General features: G+C 38.2%; 1 protein-coding gene across 2 annotated transcripts in view; it reads left to right on the top strand.

Annotated features, from left to right (window-relative positions):
- Polr3g (RNA polymerase III subunit G) overlaps positions 1-17,904 on the top strand; it is a 33,195-nt gene that overhangs the window by 11,203 nt on the left and 4,088 nt on the right. For both annotated transcript variants that reach the window (XM_027401798.2, XM_027401797.2), the window contains 6 exons: positions 536-685; positions 1,153-1,282; positions 4,017-4,076; positions 6,220-6,270; positions 10,717-10,799; positions 14,625-14,777. In XM_027401798.2, the coding sequence (XP_027257599.1) occupies positions 569-685; positions 1,153-1,282; positions 4,017-4,076; positions 6,220-6,270; positions 10,717-10,799; positions 14,625-14,777 (594 nt within the window). In that variant the 5' untranslated portion in view covers positions 536-568. The remainder of the gene's footprint in view (positions 1-535; positions 686-1,152; positions 1,283-4,016; positions 4,077-6,219; positions 6,271-10,716; positions 10,800-14,624; positions 14,778-17,904) is intronic.

Below are 17,904 nucleotides of genomic sequence, written 5' to 3'. Positions count from 1 at the left end.
TAACTACTCCTGGGTATGGAGCCTACCCAGAAATGTTAATATTCCCAGTGAGACTCCATTCGAGAAAACTAATTTTCCTTTGCAAGCATGTATCAAATGCATTGTGTCAAGGGCTTCTTGGTTAAGGGTGCAGGCTGTATCTACTTGGTTTCTTTGTTACCGGAGGAAGCATGTGTCTACTTCCCCCTTTCAGTGCTGGGACCCTGTCTCATTTGAACCTGTGCAGGCCCTGTGTGAACTGTTACAGTCTCAGTGAGTTCATATTTGCATCAGTCCTGTTGTGCCTGGAAGAAATGCTTTCCTGGGAGTCCTCCATCCTGGTAGGCTCTTCTACTGCCTACTCTTCTGCGTAGATCCCTGCACCCGGTTCAAAAGTATTTTAAATCAACCATTCAAAAGTATTTTAAAACAACCAGGCTATATAAGGGCTAGAGTGTTACCTTTTGCTTTCAAATGTAACATTAAATGTAAAACTAATGCTTTTTTTCCTTTGCATAGAATTCAGTAAATCTTACCATTTAACTCTGTCTTTCAGGGTTTGTTCACACCTCTGCTATAATTGGTTCTGATGGCTGGTAATAAAGGAAGAGGACGTGCTGCCTATACCTTTAATATTGAGGCTGTTGGCTTCAGCAGAGGGGAAAAGTTGCCTGATGTTGTGTTGAAGCCACCACCACTGTTTCCTGTAAGTGAATTGACAGTTCAGTTTTCACAATGGATTTTTGCATGTTTTTAGGGGTTTAGGGCTTAAATACATGGTTCTATCATGATATCCTAGCTTCCTTTTCATAGCACCTGTGTCCTATTAGGCTTTTTGCTCTTCATATTTTACCTTTAATACTCAATATAGTTTGAAAACAAGTATCTCAGGTATAGGCATAGTATCTGAGTATAGTGACTACCTTCAAAATAAGGCCACCAGCTGTGAGAGTAGCTCTAAACAGTGGGAAAGTAAGCATATAGCATCACTTTTTTTTTTTTAATAAAAGTAATTTATTAGCTAGAAGGCTGTTCCTGCCCTGGCCTTCCTCATGTTGCCAGCATTTCCTCATCACTGTCTTTCAGTAAGAGCAACATTGTCTCACATGTGGATAAGAGAAATACTAAAATTCTTAGTTTATTTAAATAGGCGTTGTCTTTTAATTTAAACAGGATACAGATTACAAACCAGTGCCCCTGAAAACAGGAGAAGATGAGGATTACATGCTGGCCTTGAAGCAAGAGCTGAGAGAAACAGTGAAACGAATGCCTTATTTTATTGAAACACCTGCAGAAAAACAAGGTATGTATTAGGCACTTTATGAGGTAATTTGGTTTTAATAGAGAAAACAGTTTGTACAACCAACTTGAAAAAAAATTACTTATCAGAAATCAAAAAGGGCAAACATTTACATTTTATTGTATGTTTTTCTTCCACGAGTTTTCTCGCTGCAAACTTACTCATACTTTGTGTCTTTCCCTTACAATGCAATAATATACTGCCTTTTAAAACATTCTTAGAAGTCTTAGAAAATACAATCTAATAGTTATGTTAATCTATTATGTGGATAAAACACTAATTATCACTAATTCCTACTGATAGAATGAAGTGTTTTTCCCATTTATTTTGTTTGTTTAGCTATGCAATGCTGTGAATATTACCACTGTACATAACTTTTTAAGGATGCCTCTGATTATTGACAGTTTAGACTAAAAAACTTTAAAAGTCTTGCTTTTAAATATAAGTTTATTGCTTATGTTCCGATGACGTAAAATATAAAATGTGTTTATTCTTGATGCTTAGGGCAGAGAGGAGGAATAACACTTTCAGAAGGCTCAGCATCTCAGACAGAGAAAAGGGAAGTGGTTTTAGAGGAAGTGAGCCTGCTCATGAATAGTTCTTAAGCACAATAAAAACGTATTGATTGTTAGAGAGATCAATATCATCTTTTGAGTTCTTAGAACAACATCATTAAAACATGAGAAATTTGTATAGCATCAGCTCATGCCATTAGTATTAAAGCTGTTTTTTTTTTTTTTCTTTGTTTCTTTCTAAGAGACTTGCATTGGCTGAGTCAAAAAAGGAAGTATATAGATGATAGTGTTACATGTCTTCATAAGAAGCATGTTGGACAAGTTTAATCTCAATGACTTATGTGCTTGAGTGTATAGAATGGTTTGATCAATTTTCCTTCAGAAATAAAGGATTTTTTTAATTTTTATTTTCTTGATTTTGTTGCATGCTTTTGTCTGGATTTAAACATAAAATCAAATTTTATATGTTTCAGAAATCAACTAATAAATACTCATTTTTATTTTAAAAATTAACAGTGCATGGTATATTTTAATCCTACTAAAATTTGACTTTTTCCTAGATAGAAGACATGTTTAGCTAATACAGTGTGTTTATTAAAATGCATGACTAACTGAAAAGTTTACCAGCTCATTCAAGCAGTTATATGAGCCTTTCTTTTAGATAGGGTCATGTTTTTTATGACTGTTCTATTGTTGTGAGGTGATACCATGAGCAAGGCAGCTTTTACAAGAAAGCATGTAATTGGGGGCTTGCTTGCAGTTTCACAGAGTTAGGTCATGGTCAATATGGTGGCAGTCAGGCATGACACTGGAGCTGTAGCAGAAAGCTCACAGCTGATCCACAAGTTTCAGGAAGAGAGAGAGCAAAAGGGAGCTTTGAAAACCTCAGAGCTTATCCCAATGGCATATCTCTTCCTCCAACAAGGCCACACCTCCTAACCTTTCCAGAGTTCCATCAACTGGGGACCAAGCATTCAAACATATAAGCCTATCAGGCCATTCTCACTCAAACCACCATAATTATTAAGAACCAGTTTTTAGTATGTGGGAGTAAGTGTCTTGAATCAGGATCAAGGGGGTACTTTATCCTTGATAAATATAATATAATCAATATATTTGTAATATATATAATGTAATGTATAATTTGTAATAATATAATGTATATTATATAATAAATATAATGTAATCAAATATAAAAAGATACTTATTTGTGTAATCCCACAAGAAATTCTATATAGGATTTTTCACATTGATAGAAATAAAAACTCTTCATATCGTACTATCTGCTTCTATTTCCTGATATGGTGTGGTTTAAAAGCACTATGATTCAAATACAGTTTTAAATATATGTGTGCATTCATATGTATGTGTAGAAGCACACACAGCTTAGCAGTCTCTTCTCTAACAATGGGTAATATCTTCCAAGACATCTCCCAGCGTATGCCCAAAACCACAGACAGTACCTAAGCCTGTATACCAGCACTGTGGTGCCATCATTGATGACTGAGCATGTGACATGGGGATGCTGGACAAAGGCATGGGGCATACAGCATACTATGCATCTGTATGCAGACTTTTTGGGTAAGGGCTATTTTGGGGGTTGCCTGGCAAAGCTGACAAACCAGAAGCAAGACACAGCCATAGCTCCGCTGACCCCAGCAAGTTTGAGATAGAGCTTTAAGTAGTTTGTAGAAGGCTTATAGCTGACACACTTGGTGCCCCAAACAAGTAACCTCTCAGCACACTCAGTTTTCTTATCTCTATCCTTCTTCCCTGTTCTGAAATACACACAGTCTGATGATGTGTATATGAAACACTAGAGGTGAACCATTAGTCCTTCACTCCACTAAGGTACTGATATACCACAATGAGACACAGTTAGATCGGAGGCTGGAGGCAAGGAGTACAAGAACAGAAAACACTGACTATACCTTTGTGTGGGAGTGGCTTCCTGATCCGACTCTGAACTTCACAGGCTAGGCAGGCTGTCTCATTCTGTGAACCAGGTTCAAGGCTGATGTCTCTGCTTACCCCACCCTTGCTCTTGACACATTTGTAACCGTGTTACTCAACTGAACTTGTCAATACTGGTTCCATTACATATGTTATATACAAATGTAGGAAATATATGAAAATGAAAGACTGTCTGGTGGTGTGAACTATTTTAAAGAATAGCTTATGTTTTATGTTTCTAATGAATGCTTTTTCTTTTTTAACCCTAGATGATATTGAAAGGTATAGTAAACGATATATGAAGGTATACAAAGAAGAATGGATACCAGGTATTATAAATCAGACCATGCTAAAATGCTTTCTAAAAAGATTTCATCTTAGTTTTTTTGTTTGTTTGTTCTGTTTTTAATGGATGTTTGTGTGTGTGTCTATGTCATGTTTGTGAGGGTTCCATTAAGACCAGAGGAAGGAGTCAGATATGCTGTGGCTCCAAGCTGAAGCAAGAGCTCTTAACCACTGAGCTGCCTCTCCAGCTCCTTAAAATATATATATTACATATAAAATATACTATATATATAATATACATATAAAATATATGCTATATGTGTATATATACACATGTGTGTGAGTGTGAGTGAATAGGACTTGCTAGTTAGATTTTCATTAGCCACGATCACAGTTTTAATTTGTAATACAAAAAGCACTTGGTTTTTACTTCCTAGTTGATTTTAGAGTTTCCCTGTTTGTTGAGACACCATTTACCCTATATAGTCCATGCCAGCCTAGAATTGCTGATCCTCCTGACTCAGCCAGACCAGTCTTTTAGATTTTAGGCTTTTTGCTCCATTTTGTTGACAGGGTCTCATGTATCCTAGGCTGACCTTTGATCCTTCTGTGTCCTGCGCTGGCCTGCTTTATCTCAATCAGTTTTCTGTGGGGCCGGGTGTTGAATTTAAGGTTCCTCCTTCGTGGAGTAATCTTACCAAATGAAGTGCATCCCAACCCCAGATTTGAGACTTTTTAAGGAGAAAGTCAATGCCCAACTTGAAGGATATTTTAAACCAAGCTTGTGAGTAAAGCTTTCTGTTATTCAAGGACACATGGGCAAGTTTTAGCTGCTAACATTCTGTTTCAGTAGGAAAATACCTGATGGCTTCTGTTAGCATTCAGAAGTATTACAATGGAGGGGCTTTAGAGGAAATGTCATTCAGCCAGTTTATTTTGTAAACAGAAAACAGTTGCCATAGAAACAAAGTAACCCATCAGTGTTTCTTACAAACACTGCTGTCCCTCAGGATTTCATCCTTTTGTATCTCTGACAGTAATGTTTATAGAAACTTCCCTTAGGAAAATGTGCAGACATCATCAGCTGTATCATCATTTTCCAAGGACAGTGTACGCCTTCCCTGTTGATCTTAAGATGTGGGGTAAGGGTGGAAACCCTCTCCCAAATCATTCCTTTTACATGTTTTCTCGTGGTCTAAGTAGTTTGAAACTAAAATATATTCAAAGCAAAATGTATAATTTCAGGTAAAATTATGAAAGTTTGTACAAATACTCTGACATTTCTTTATTAGCAGCCAATATCTTTAAATCTTTTTTGGATATTTCAAAATGGTAACCTATGTATTTGTGTTGTGTGCACATGAGTATATGTGTATGATTACACCACATGTATGTAGGTGCCTGTGGAGGCCAGAAGAGGGAATCAGATCTCCTGGAGCTATATATGGCTGTGAGCCATCTACCATAAATGCTGGAAACTGAACTCAGGTCCTCTGGAAAAACAAGTGCTCTTACCACTGAGCCATCTCTCCAGCTCTTTTAGCTCTGTGTTTACATAGCTTCAGTTTTATATCTATCTCTGTTATTAAAAAGTAAAATGGGGGTAAGGATTGTAGATTATTTGCCTATGAGGCGCCAAGTCTAATTCCTAGCACCCTCCATATAATTCCAAGCAAGTAAATAATTAAAGGACTTGTTTAGTTATTGCAACTGAAAGTCATTTATTGGAGAGAATTTACATGTTCATAGCTACTATGTTTTTAATTGAAAAATTTCAAATAATTATTAAAATTATCTTATGTTATATGTATTGGGTTCAATTACATCCCTTAACTTTTGAAAAAAAAATTGTTACAACTTAATGTAGCCAAATAATATCTAACAAAAACAGTTGTGATCTTGATCTTAACATCCATAAGAAATTTGCATAAGATTTCTTTCCAAGGCTCTTTATTGAAACATTTCAAAGCTGTTTAATGAGCTATTTTTCTTTATGGGAGAAACTGTGTTACTGTGCAGTTCTATTTGTATTTGTTTTGTTATGTTCCAAGCTAAATTGGTACAGTCAAACTCTGAGAAATTTTGCTATCTTTGCATGAACAGCTGCCATTAAAGCTGCTCTTTAAACAGTTAGGTCCAGAGCCACACAGGAAACTGAGATTTTTATTCTTTCTTTTGTACACACAGACTGGAGAAGACTTCCCAGAGAGATGATGCCAAGGAAAAAATGCAAGAAAGGTACACTGACTAACATTACTGTAGTCCAGGGTGGAAACAGTTGTTGCTTAAACTCTATTAATACAGAAATCAACCTGCAGTTCTCCTCAGTATTGTAAAGTCTTTCTCATGAAGTATGTCTGGCATGCTTATTATTGTACTATAGCTTGGTTGCTGTTGACATTTGGACCTTCTTGACTTCATCTCATTGACAGTTGTTGGCTGTTGGGGGAGGAGAGTCTGTTTTCTTTAAGGATGTGGCCACCGGTAGGTCTTGACTTGACTCAGTGGATTACTGAAAAAAGGAGGACAGAAAGGTGGGAAGGAGAATGAGAGTGGATTCAGGAGGAGTTAATAGGAGGAGGGAAGATGAATAGGAGCAAAATACATTGTATGTATGTATAATTTTCAAAGAATTAATGAACTATTTAATATTAAAAAGGAAGACATAACTGTACTAGGAAAGATTTAGGAGCCGATAAAATAGAATTTTATGTTATATAAAAGGATACCAAAGTGTATATTTTTGTTTGTTCTTTATTAATTCCATTCAATAAATAATCGAGTGTCTGCTATTGCCAGACACTGTGCCACAATGAACAGAGCCCATGTAGATGGAACTGCCCTTGCCTCCTGGAGGAAAAGTCAGAAAGGGGCTGGGGAGATGGCTCAATCAGTCAAGTACGTGCTGCTCAAGCATGAGATCAGATCTTCATCAACCACATAAAAGCATTCAGTACAGCTGCAGGCACCTGGGAAGCCCCCCATGATCTCCAGGATCAGTGAGACACTATCATCTAAAATAAGATAGTGCACTATTGAAGCCAGTGACTGTTGGCCTCCAAGTGAGCACCCACAGGTTCACACACATTCATATACAAGCAACAAGACATGAAACAAAACCATATGTCCTTTTGGGAAGTCTGGGGAAGGTTTTGAGGAAGCATGTCTGGGGTGGCCATTGAAGGTGGTTGGGTGCCTACTAGGATACATAGTGGGAGGGGTTTGGAGAAAGACAGGCTGATATGTGAAATCACTAGTTTGGTTCAGACTTGGTATTTGTTGTTGCTTTGAGATACACCTAGAGTGTTGTCTGTGGCAATGGAGTGGTGTGGACCTGTGAAGGGAGACTGTGCTTATCATCACAGGAAGGAACCTAGAGATCAGGAGAACTGATAAAACAGTCAAGGGGAAATTAGATCATCAAAAGAGTAGGACCACAGTCTGAATATGTAGGAATTGCATAACTTAAAGAAATGGTGAAGAGGATTAAATCAGCAAGGAAAGGAAGCAGAGAGAGAGGAAGACAAAGCTGGGAGAGCAGCTGGAGGAGTGTGCACAGCAGGGGAGAGGCCTTCAATGAGGCTGCTGTCAGTAAGGAGGCAAAGCAATACTGCTCAAGGGAGTTGAAGATTCAAAGTCTTCTTGCTTTTAGAGATTTTCTTTCCATTTGTATGTATATGTGAGCTCCTAAGTGTGTTTGTCATTTTTGTGTGGGTACTGGCTGAGACCATAAAATGGTTTTGGGTTGTCAACTGGAGGTGGCTGTAAGCTTTCTGATGTGGGTGCTGGGAACGAACGGAATTCTGATGTCTAAATTAGGGTTTCCATTGCTGTGAAGAAACACCATGACCATGGCAACTATTACAAAAGAAAATACTTAATTGGGGTGGCTTAGTAATAGTTTTAGAGCTTCATACATTAATCTAGGGATGGCTTCTGTTGGCAAGGATTTCCATTTGTTGAAAAGCAAATCAACAATTAAATTCTCTTTACCAGTTTGGGCTAATATTTTTAATTGTACACAGTATAGTTTTTTGTTTTTTATCCTCCCTTTTGTGATGGCCTCCATTGATCTACACGAAAGTAGCGATAGAGGACTCTAGGGTGGCAGAGGTATGTTGAGGAAGCAGCTTCTAACAGATACTGAAAGAAACAAGTTCAAGGATGTGCACATATGAAAAAGATGCTAACTATGGAAAATTTTCATGTCAACGTTTTAGGATAAAAATCATCTTTCTGTAATATCGGTGATGTGATACTTCTCCCCTGAATGTGAGTGTGTGTTCATGAATTTAAGTATTAAAACCAAAATAAAGAAAGATGAGTGGTATAGAATCTGGGACTCTTGGATTTTAGTAAGGAAATTAGTAACTATGGGCCTGAAAAGATGACTTGGTGGTTAAGAGTCCTTCCTGCTTGATTAGAGGACCAAAGTTCATATCCCAGCACCCACATCTAGTGACACATTAGTGTAAATCCAACTGACACCCCATTCTGGCTCTCTCTCTCTCTCTCTCTCTCTCTCTCTCTCTCTCTCTCTCTCTCTCTCTCTCTCTCTCTGTGTGTGTGTGTGTGTGTGTGTGTGTGTGTGTGTGTGTGTGTATGTGTGTGTGTGTCTGTAACTTCAACTCCAAGGGATTTGATACTCCATTCTGCCCCCCCACCTCTCTCTCTCACACACACACATGAATATAAAATATTTAAAATAAAATTAGTAATTTTTCTATGTGTATTTAGCTGATCAGTTTTTGTAGTATTCACTTAATTGTTGTATATATCATGAAATTTCATACAAAGTCCTTAGGAAAAAAGACTGTGTGGTATGAACAAATTATATTTCTAGCTAATAACTGTTGGTGTCTGTGTTACAGTACTTACTGAGATATTATTCATATGTGATACTGTTCTTTTGAAGGAATGGCTTCCCTTTTGGCAGCCATAACAGCCTTAACAGCCATAACAGTGCTTGCCATAAACCTGCCTTGGTCACTTAGAAGTCAGATGCCTACCTCGTGACAAGGAACCTTAGTCACTAGAAAGTCAGATGCCTGTCTCGTGACAAGGAACCAATCAGAAGTTAGCTGGTGGCGCTATGCTTTACGACCCTGGGTGTGCTTTACGGACAAGCGCACAGCAATGACGTAGAGAGCATAGCAACCACCCTGGGAGGGCCTATGGGCCATAACAACCAGTTGACCAATCAACACAGGGCAAGCCCTCCAAGCCTGGAGGCACACCAATCGTGAGCCTGTGCGTAAGCCTGTGCGTACCCCTAGACACTCCCTTTACGCTGCCCTATAAGATCTTTTGGGAGCCCCTAGGAGCCGTCTTTTCTAGCTATCCGCCATGGCGGGTGGGTGAAAGACCCGAGCTAACATGGGGTTAGCTCGTTAAATTACAATAAAGCCTCGTGCAGTTTGCAGCAAGCTCTCGAATCCGCCTGGTGATTAGGGTGACCGCGAACGTGGCCTGGGACCCCGGATACTTGAGTTTTCGGGGGTCTAACACTTTGAGTACTTATTGAACAGTCCTTGACTTCCAGGAGGGCAACAAAAGTTATAAGTTGTACATCATTTGATATGTTAGGTTCCTTTTTATTATCCAAACTGAATTTGGTTTAACATGATAGATTTTAAGCCCACCAGATAGCTATAAGTCATCCAAGCAGTCTAAAGGTTACTTCTACGTGTCCAATGTTCATCTTTAACACAATTAAGTCTTTCTGAGTCCTATTTCTGCTACCTAGCATTTTTTTTTGATATTGGTATTGGTATTGGTTCAATTTTGGCAAAGAACTGTTATCATTCCTCCTCATCATTAAAAACCGTTACAGCCTATAACAATTCCTTGGTAATTGGCAGAATCTTCATATGAAATAATCCACTAATCCCTGATGTTTTAGAGTAACCCCAAAATGAAATATTTTGCATAGAGTAAAACAATTATGGGTTCTAAAGCCACTGAAACATGTCATTTCATGTATGTGAAGAGACAAGCAAAACATTTTAATCTCCACTGAAGACAGTTCTTGTGACAAGCTCTTTCATACCCCTGTACCATTAGCCACTGCAGGTTTACCCTGCTCTTCTCTTTGTTTCACCCCTGCTAAGCACTGGTTCTGTTAAAATGGACTCTACTGACCAGTGGGAGAAACACTTGGAGGACCTCCACTTGTTATAGTGCCTCAGTCTGAAGCCACCAGATAGCAGATTTTGTCTCTAATGATATTAATTGTGAGACTAATGTTTCAGTACTTAGTTAAAATATACTTGGTTGTTGTAGTCATTAAAAAATGTCGTGTGAAGTGATTACCATTTGTTTAGAGCTTGTTGATGTGTGGTGATCTTGTGGGAGGAGTTTAATTTGCACTGGAAATGATGTGACTGTAGAGGATGCTGCAAGGGTGTGGTCAGGGTGATGTAGGGAAAGTTGAAGAAGGAGGGAGGTTGATGTGGTGGACTTTGCTTTCGCTTTCATCTTCGGCTTGCTGTACTTACTGCTGCCCACCGGCTGGGCTGGGTCTTTCTGTAAGGCTTTTCCCTATTAAATTCCCTTGTATTTCTCCTGGTTCCGTATTGCTAATTTCCCACATTAACTGTCTGGTATGGGGAGTGCTGCATGGGAGCTTGGAGGTCCCAGCTGTCCCTGTGGAAGATCTGTTAACAGCTGGTTATTTCCTTGCAGCGGATCCAAAATCCAAAACAGCCAAAGCTGCAGACAGAGGTCCTTCACTCACTAACTCTGCAGATGTGTTGAAAAAAATTGAGGTAAGATTGTAGTTATGAACATGAAAAAAATATAAAAAGCTATACTTCTACTCTCTTTCAGCCTTCTCTTTTTAATAATGCAGAGTTGGAAGAAGAGAGGCCAGCACTTAAGTTAGGTGTAGAGGAAAGAGCCCCCTGAGGTGGAGCATGAGTGGGCCCCTGCCCTACCATCTTCCCTGAACTGTCGTCTTTCCTTCTTCCTTTGCAAACACCACCCACAACCCCAGGCTTTCTTTTTACTGTGTCCTTAATGCCCCCTTGTATGAGATTGGGACATGCAAGAGGAGGAAAAGCTGGTACTCTATGAACTTATTCTCTTATCATTAAGCAAAAGAAACAAAACAAAATAAAATTTAGGTTAGTACCTTAAAAGTACATTCTCTCATCTCTATTCATACCATTTATTTTCTTTGTTTTTAAGCTCCAAAACTACACATTTCTTATATATCCTTTCAGAAATATTTTAGTCATAAAAATACAGAACTTTCCCCCATAATTTTTCATCTTTAATAATTATTTTATTACTTCATGTGTGTAAGTGTTTGGCCTGCATGTATGTATGTGTATCACATGAGTGCCTGGTGTCCATGGAGGTAGAAGCAGGGCTTAGATCCCCTGGGACTGGAGTTAGGAAATCTGGGCCCTTTCTGCAAGATCGATGGGCTCTTAACTGCTGAGCCAAGTACCCAGCCTGAATCCCTCAATTTTAATAACACAGATAGTATGTCACATTTCTGCATTTTTGTCTTATTGCTTAATAAAATGTCATGAACATGGTTCCATTCCTAACTATAATCCTAGCCATAATCATAACCTAACCCTAACTCTAACCGAAGCCTAACGTTAACCCTAATGCCAACCCTACCCTATCCCTCTTTTTATTGGCAGCACTGTTAGAGTGAACCATAGTTACTTAATAACTTCATTAATCCTCCACTGAAGAATACTGTTTCTTCTAATATTTTGCTATTATAAATAATACTGTGACTTTATAATAAGTTTGTCATTTCATGGAGTAGTTTTTAGAAATAGATCTGTTGGGTCAATTATTTTCTGTATTGTAGGAAACAATTGATGATTGGCACATTGATCTCCATGGTGGTTATACCATGGACTCCCTTGTATTAGTTCACATTGATGATGGTAATTACAGTCACGCTTAATGAGAACTTGTACTTGCCAGGCAATTTGATGAGCTCTTTATATGCTCTGTCCCCAAGAGCATGTACATAGCAGAGGGGTAAGTTGTTTTATTCCTTACTTACAGAAGAAAGTCAATGGTTTAAGTATGATCTTGATGACCTCCTTGGCACATCTGCTTGATAGAAAGCTCCTGGGTTTACTGTTATAGTTTTGGAACAGTATTTGAGCTGATTATAATATTGGAAAGATCAATGAAGGAATAGCAATAACTGTCATGTTTAACTAGGTGGAATAATAGGTGGGATTTATAGACCACAAATTGTGCCTGCTCGTACAGTTTGGAGTTCTATAAGATGCTAAGTGCTCTGTAGTGCTTCCGCTGTGCTTTCTCCTTAGGACAAACTGCTTCGTTGTTTCTTATATTTACCACCTTTTCCAGAACATTATAAACAGAGGTCTTAGTGCGTGTATGGTTTTAACAGAGCAATGGGTTGTCCCTGGTTGTCGACAACACAAGCAGCTTCATGTTTTCTTCTACCAGCATCTCTGGATGGAGGTAGCCAGCAGCATTAGGTCAAGTCTTACAAGCCATCCTGTGGTAGCAAAGAGAGATGCATGCTTTATTTCTGCATTCCACAAGGGAGGGTCCTTGCCACATAGTGTCTATACTAGAAGACTTCAGTTTGGCTGAAGTTCTTTATGGCTTTCATTTGGGTGTATGTGGTAAAGATAAAGATGGAGCTGTTTGCTTAACTTAACGCTATTTGATTTGGCAACACTAGAAATACAGATTCTCTGGTCTTTACACCATATTGAATGAATGCTGTACTTTCAAAAATATAGGTTTGTGGTTTGTATTTGTTTTTGTTTTTAATAAAACTATTTAGTTTATAATTATGAAATAATTAGTGGCTGTCTTTCCAGATCACAGAATATATTTTTCACAGAGTAAAATAAATTATATAATTGAATTTAGCTATAGGCCTTGTTACTTACGATTTAGTTAAATTAGAAAATGCACAATACCTTATATTAATTAATATTAATGTAGCATCGTGAGTGTGTCAGATATATCAAAGGTTTGTGAAAATTTTGTTCACTTGAGATTTTCCAAGAAAATTGACAGTTGAGAAATTGTACACAAGGTATTGCTGTAATAACTGCCAAGGCAACACAAGGTTTGATTTTAATTTGGTCTGCTTGAGTGAGGTGAGTTGCAAGCAAGATAGCTTGATTTATTTAAAAATTGAGTATTATGTGCTTAAGAGGTGGCTCAATAGATAAAGCATTCACTGTGCAACCATAACAACTGCAGCTCCAAGCCCCAGCATGCACACAACGTCAGGTGAGCCTGTAGCTACCTATAATCCCAGCACCTGGGAAACAGAGAGAAGGGATCCCGAAGGCAAGCAACGGGCTGCCAAAACTAGCCAGAACCCGTTTTACTAAATTAAATGGAGAGTGACTGAGGAAGATATCCAATGTCAGCTTCCAGTCTTCACATGCATGTCTACACACACGAACATATTAATGCACACCCGTGCATTCACACATATACAAACATTCAAAGGTGATCCATTTAAATTGGGTCTGTTTAATGTGGCCTTTTCTTTGCCTTTGATTTTCTTCACTTAAAATTGGAATTAAAATAATTTTTTGTTTGTTTTGTTTCGGTTTTGGTTTTTCAAGACAGGGTTTCTCAGTGTAGCTTTGGAGCCTGTCGTGGAACTCACTCTGTAGACCAGGCTAGCCTCAAACTCACATAGATCTGCCTGCCTCTGCATCCCAAGTGCTGGGATTTTAAAAGAATTTTTAAAGTAAATATTTAGGGAGTTAAAGAAGAGCTAAGTTGAAGTTATTCTGGATGTAAAATAGCTTTTCTTGTTCATGAGTAATTGACAAAGTCTTAAAGAGAGATGGAGAATGCCTACACATTTTTATTAGTTACTCTTCTAATTACTGGGTTAAGACCAATCAGAAATTAGTCATGTGAAGCCTAAATTATGAAGATGCAAAATGATTATTGTACCCAGCTCCCAGAAAACCTGTGAAATTCTGTCCCTTATGTAAAGTGAGGGTCATCTAACTTAGTGAACTGAGAGCAACAGAAATAAAAATGGGTCACCTTTGTCAATTGAAAAAAAAAAATGGCAGTCATGAGGTGTTTATAAAATTCAAATTGTGAGGTTGTGGCATGGTGAGTTTTCAAGTATCAATAGAATCATCAAGACTCCCCAACTCTGTTTCTCTTCCTTATTTCTAGGATGGCTCATAATGGCTGGTGTGTTCACTTACTTTCGTTTTAATCCCCTTTTCACAACCTTCCAGATGTATCACGAAGCAGAAAATCTTGGGAATGGGAAGTAATGAAAGACAAAGGAGATGGGAAGGGGATAAACTAAATCATGCCACACATTTTAGGAGGAGGTAGGATAGGAAACATGAAAAGCAAGCATTGTAGATTAGAATTCTAACCCCAGGTTAGCAAAGCCCAATGATTAAGTCACAAAATTGAAGAATGGGACAGCATGGTGGGTGACCTTTCCTTGAGTTTCTGAGGTGGGAGGCTGGCGGGCGTGTGTTAATTTAGGATTAGCCTAAAATGATCCATAATTCTTCTCTTTGGGCTGGGTATGTAAGAATAGTTGTTTCAGTGGAAATTAATGAATCTCCCTTTACCAGGAACTAGAAAAGAGAGGCGATGGTGAAAAATCGGATGAAGAGAATGAAGAGAAAGAAGGGAGCAAAAAGAAAAATAAAGATGGCGATGACGATGATGATGATGACAATGATGAAGCAGAGCAAGAGGAGTACGATGAAGAGGAACAAGAGGAGGTAAAAGTCTGAGGATGATGAGAGCTGCTCCCTAACTTCAGAGATATCCTATGGCATGGAATGTCAGTCAGCATACAAAACCACGCCTGTAATACTAGCAAACTCAAGAATAGGGTGCGAGGGGTTTGAGGAGCTGGGGCTACAAGGTGAGACCTTGTCACAAACACAAAACCCTAAGTTTATTGAACCAAAAATGCATTCTTATCCTGGCATCAGGTGCTTGGTATGAAATGATAGTAATACAAAATGAAAACCAGCAGATAAGAGTAACTTGATTGACAGCTTTTGCAAGTAAGGAATTAAGGAAATTGATGAGAGTAGTACAGTTCATACTTACCAACATAAGAAGCTAAGACAGCAGCTGAGGTACCAAAGGGCATAGGCACATACGTCTAGAAGGAAATCCCAACAAGGCCATCATGTCTCAAATTCCCAAGTTCATGTGGACAGAAGCAGTGTGACAGCTGCCGAGGTATTGGTAAACTAGGTTGCTTCACTTCAATTTTAGAATCAATATTTTTTCTATTTTTTTCACCTTTTTGTGATGTCTATAGTTCTCTTTCTACTGTTTTGTATATCTGCATTTAACATATTTAATCTCTTGTTGATCTCGTTCTTTGCTTTACAGAAGCTTCTCAGTTTTCAGAGGTCCATTTATTAATTGTTGCTCTCAGAGTCTGTGCGACTGCTGTTCTCTTTAGGAAGTGGTCTCCTGTGCCTATGCGTTCATGTGTATTTCCCACTTTCTCTTCTATGAGGTTCAGTGTGGATGGATTTATATTGAGGACTTTGACCCATTTGGATTTGAGCTTTGTTCGTAGCGATAAATACGGATCTTGCGTTCTTCTACCCATTGACAGCCAGTTATACAACACCATTTGTTCAATCTATTTTCTTTTTTCCATTTTATATTTTTAGCTTCTTTGTCAAAAATTAGGTGTTCATAGGTGTGTGGGTTGATATTGGGGTTTTCGATTCAATTCCTTTTGTCTACCTGTCTATTTTTATGCCAATACCAAGCTTTTCATTTTCATTACTATAGCTCTATAGTAGAGCTTGAAATCAGGGATAGTGATGCCCCCAGATGATCCTTTATTGTACAGGGTTGTTTTGGCTATCCTGGGTTTTTGTTTTTCCATATGAAGTTGAGTATTGTTCTTTCAAGGTCTGTGAAGATTTATGCTGGGATTTTAATGGGGGTTGCATTGAATCTGCAGATTACTTTTGGTAGGATTGCCATTTTTACTGTGTTGATCCTACCTATCCAAGAACATGGGAGATCTTTCCATTTTCTGATATCTTCTTTAATTTCTTTCTTTAAAGACTTGAAGTTCCTGTCATACAGGTCTTTCACTTAGTTGGTTAGAGTTACACCAAGGTATTTTGTTATTTATGGCTATTGTAAAGGAGATGTTTCTGATATCCTTCTCAGCCCATTTGTCATCTGTATATAGGAAAGCTACTGATTTTTTTTTAGTTAATCCTGTATCCTGTTACATTATGGAAGGTTTTTATCAGTTGTAGGAGTGCTCTGGTAGAATTTTTGGGGTCAGTTATGTATACTATCATATCATCAGCAAATAACGAGAGTTTGACTTCTTCTTTTCTAATTTGTATCCCTCTGATCTCCTTTTGTTGTCTTATTGCTATAGCTAAACTCCAAATACTATGTTGAATAGATATGGAGAGAGTGGACAGTCTTGTCTTGTTCCTGATTTCAGTAGGATCACTTTGAGTTTCTCTCTATTTAGTTTGCTATTGGCTGTTGGGTTACTGTACATTGCCTTTCTTATGTTTAAGTATGTTCCTTGTATCCCTATTCTCTCCAAAACTTTTACATGAAGGGGTGTTGAATTTTGTCGAATGTTTTTTCAGCATCTAGTGAGATGATCATGTTTTTTTCTTTCGGCTTGTTTATATGCTAGATTACATTGATGGATTTTTGTATGTTGAACCATCCCTGCATCTCTGGGATGAAGCCTACTTGGTCATGGTGAATGACTTTTCTAATGTGTTCTTGAATTCAGTTTGCCAGTATTTTATTGAGTAGTTCTGCATCTAGTGTTCATGAGGTCTGTAGTTCTCTTTCTTAGTTGTGCCTTTGTGTCATTTCAGTATCAGGGTAACTTTAGTCTCATAAAAAATGTTTGGCAATGTTCCTTCTATTTCTATTGTGTGGAATAATTTGAGGAGTATTGGTATTTGATCTTCTTTCAACAAAGGATCACAGTGGAGTTCTCTAGGGCCTTAAATGTCAGGCTGAGAAATCTGACTATCTTTTCATGCTACAGTAAGCCACTAAAGGATTTTTAAATGTAGAATGTTAATTATATTGCATTTTGGAGAATTCACTTGCTGACATTGGGTCATATTTGAAAATTTCTTACCAATTATTACTTCAAAGCCACTGGCTCAGTGAGTAAAGGTACCTGATGAGTTTAACCTCCAGAACTCACATGAGGGAAGGAGAGAATGGACTTGGAAGTTGCTCTTTGACCTCTACATGCACACCATGGCATGCATGCATGCCCCCCCACACACACAATAAATAAATGTTAATATAATCATTTATAGTAATATATAGAGCCATTTCTGGTTATCACAACAGGGATATTAGGAAGGTTTTATTAAGTTTGGATGTTAGATGCCAGTATTCTAGACAAGGCTGACTTTTATACTGCTCTTTTATTTGGTGTGTGTGTGTGTGTGTGTGTGTGTGTTGAGAGAAGACCTACTCTGTTGGCAGCTTGTTTGAAACTTACTATACAGCACAGCGTGGCTTCAAATTTGCAGCAGTCCTGCATCTCAGCTTCCCATGTATTAGAATTTTAAGTCTGAGCCACTATGCCCAGCTCTGAAATGCTATTTTGATAAAAATCAACCTCCACTGAGTCTAGACCATGAGTGTTAAAATTAAAAATTCATGGGCTGTGGTGGTAGAGTGAACCTTTAATTCCAGAGCTCTCAATTCCAAGCCAGCCTAGTCTACATAGAGTTTCTAGGCCAGGTAGGGTGATACAGTCATATTGTAATGTAGTGAACAAACCAACAGGTTTTGGTAGTTAAGAGCTGTGAATTGGGCCCCAGGAAAGTAGTACACCAGAGAGTGGGTTTAAATTAGTAAAGT

The sequence above is a fragment of the Cricetulus griseus genome, chromosome 2, assembly GCF_003668045.3.
Source record: "Cricetulus griseus strain 17A/GY chromosome 2, alternate assembly CriGri-PICRH-1.0, whole genome shotgun sequence".
Taxonomy (NCBI): domain Eukaryota; kingdom Metazoa; phylum Chordata; class Mammalia; order Rodentia; family Cricetidae; genus Cricetulus; species Cricetulus griseus.
This window is presented reverse-complemented; position numbering and strand designations above follow the sequence as displayed.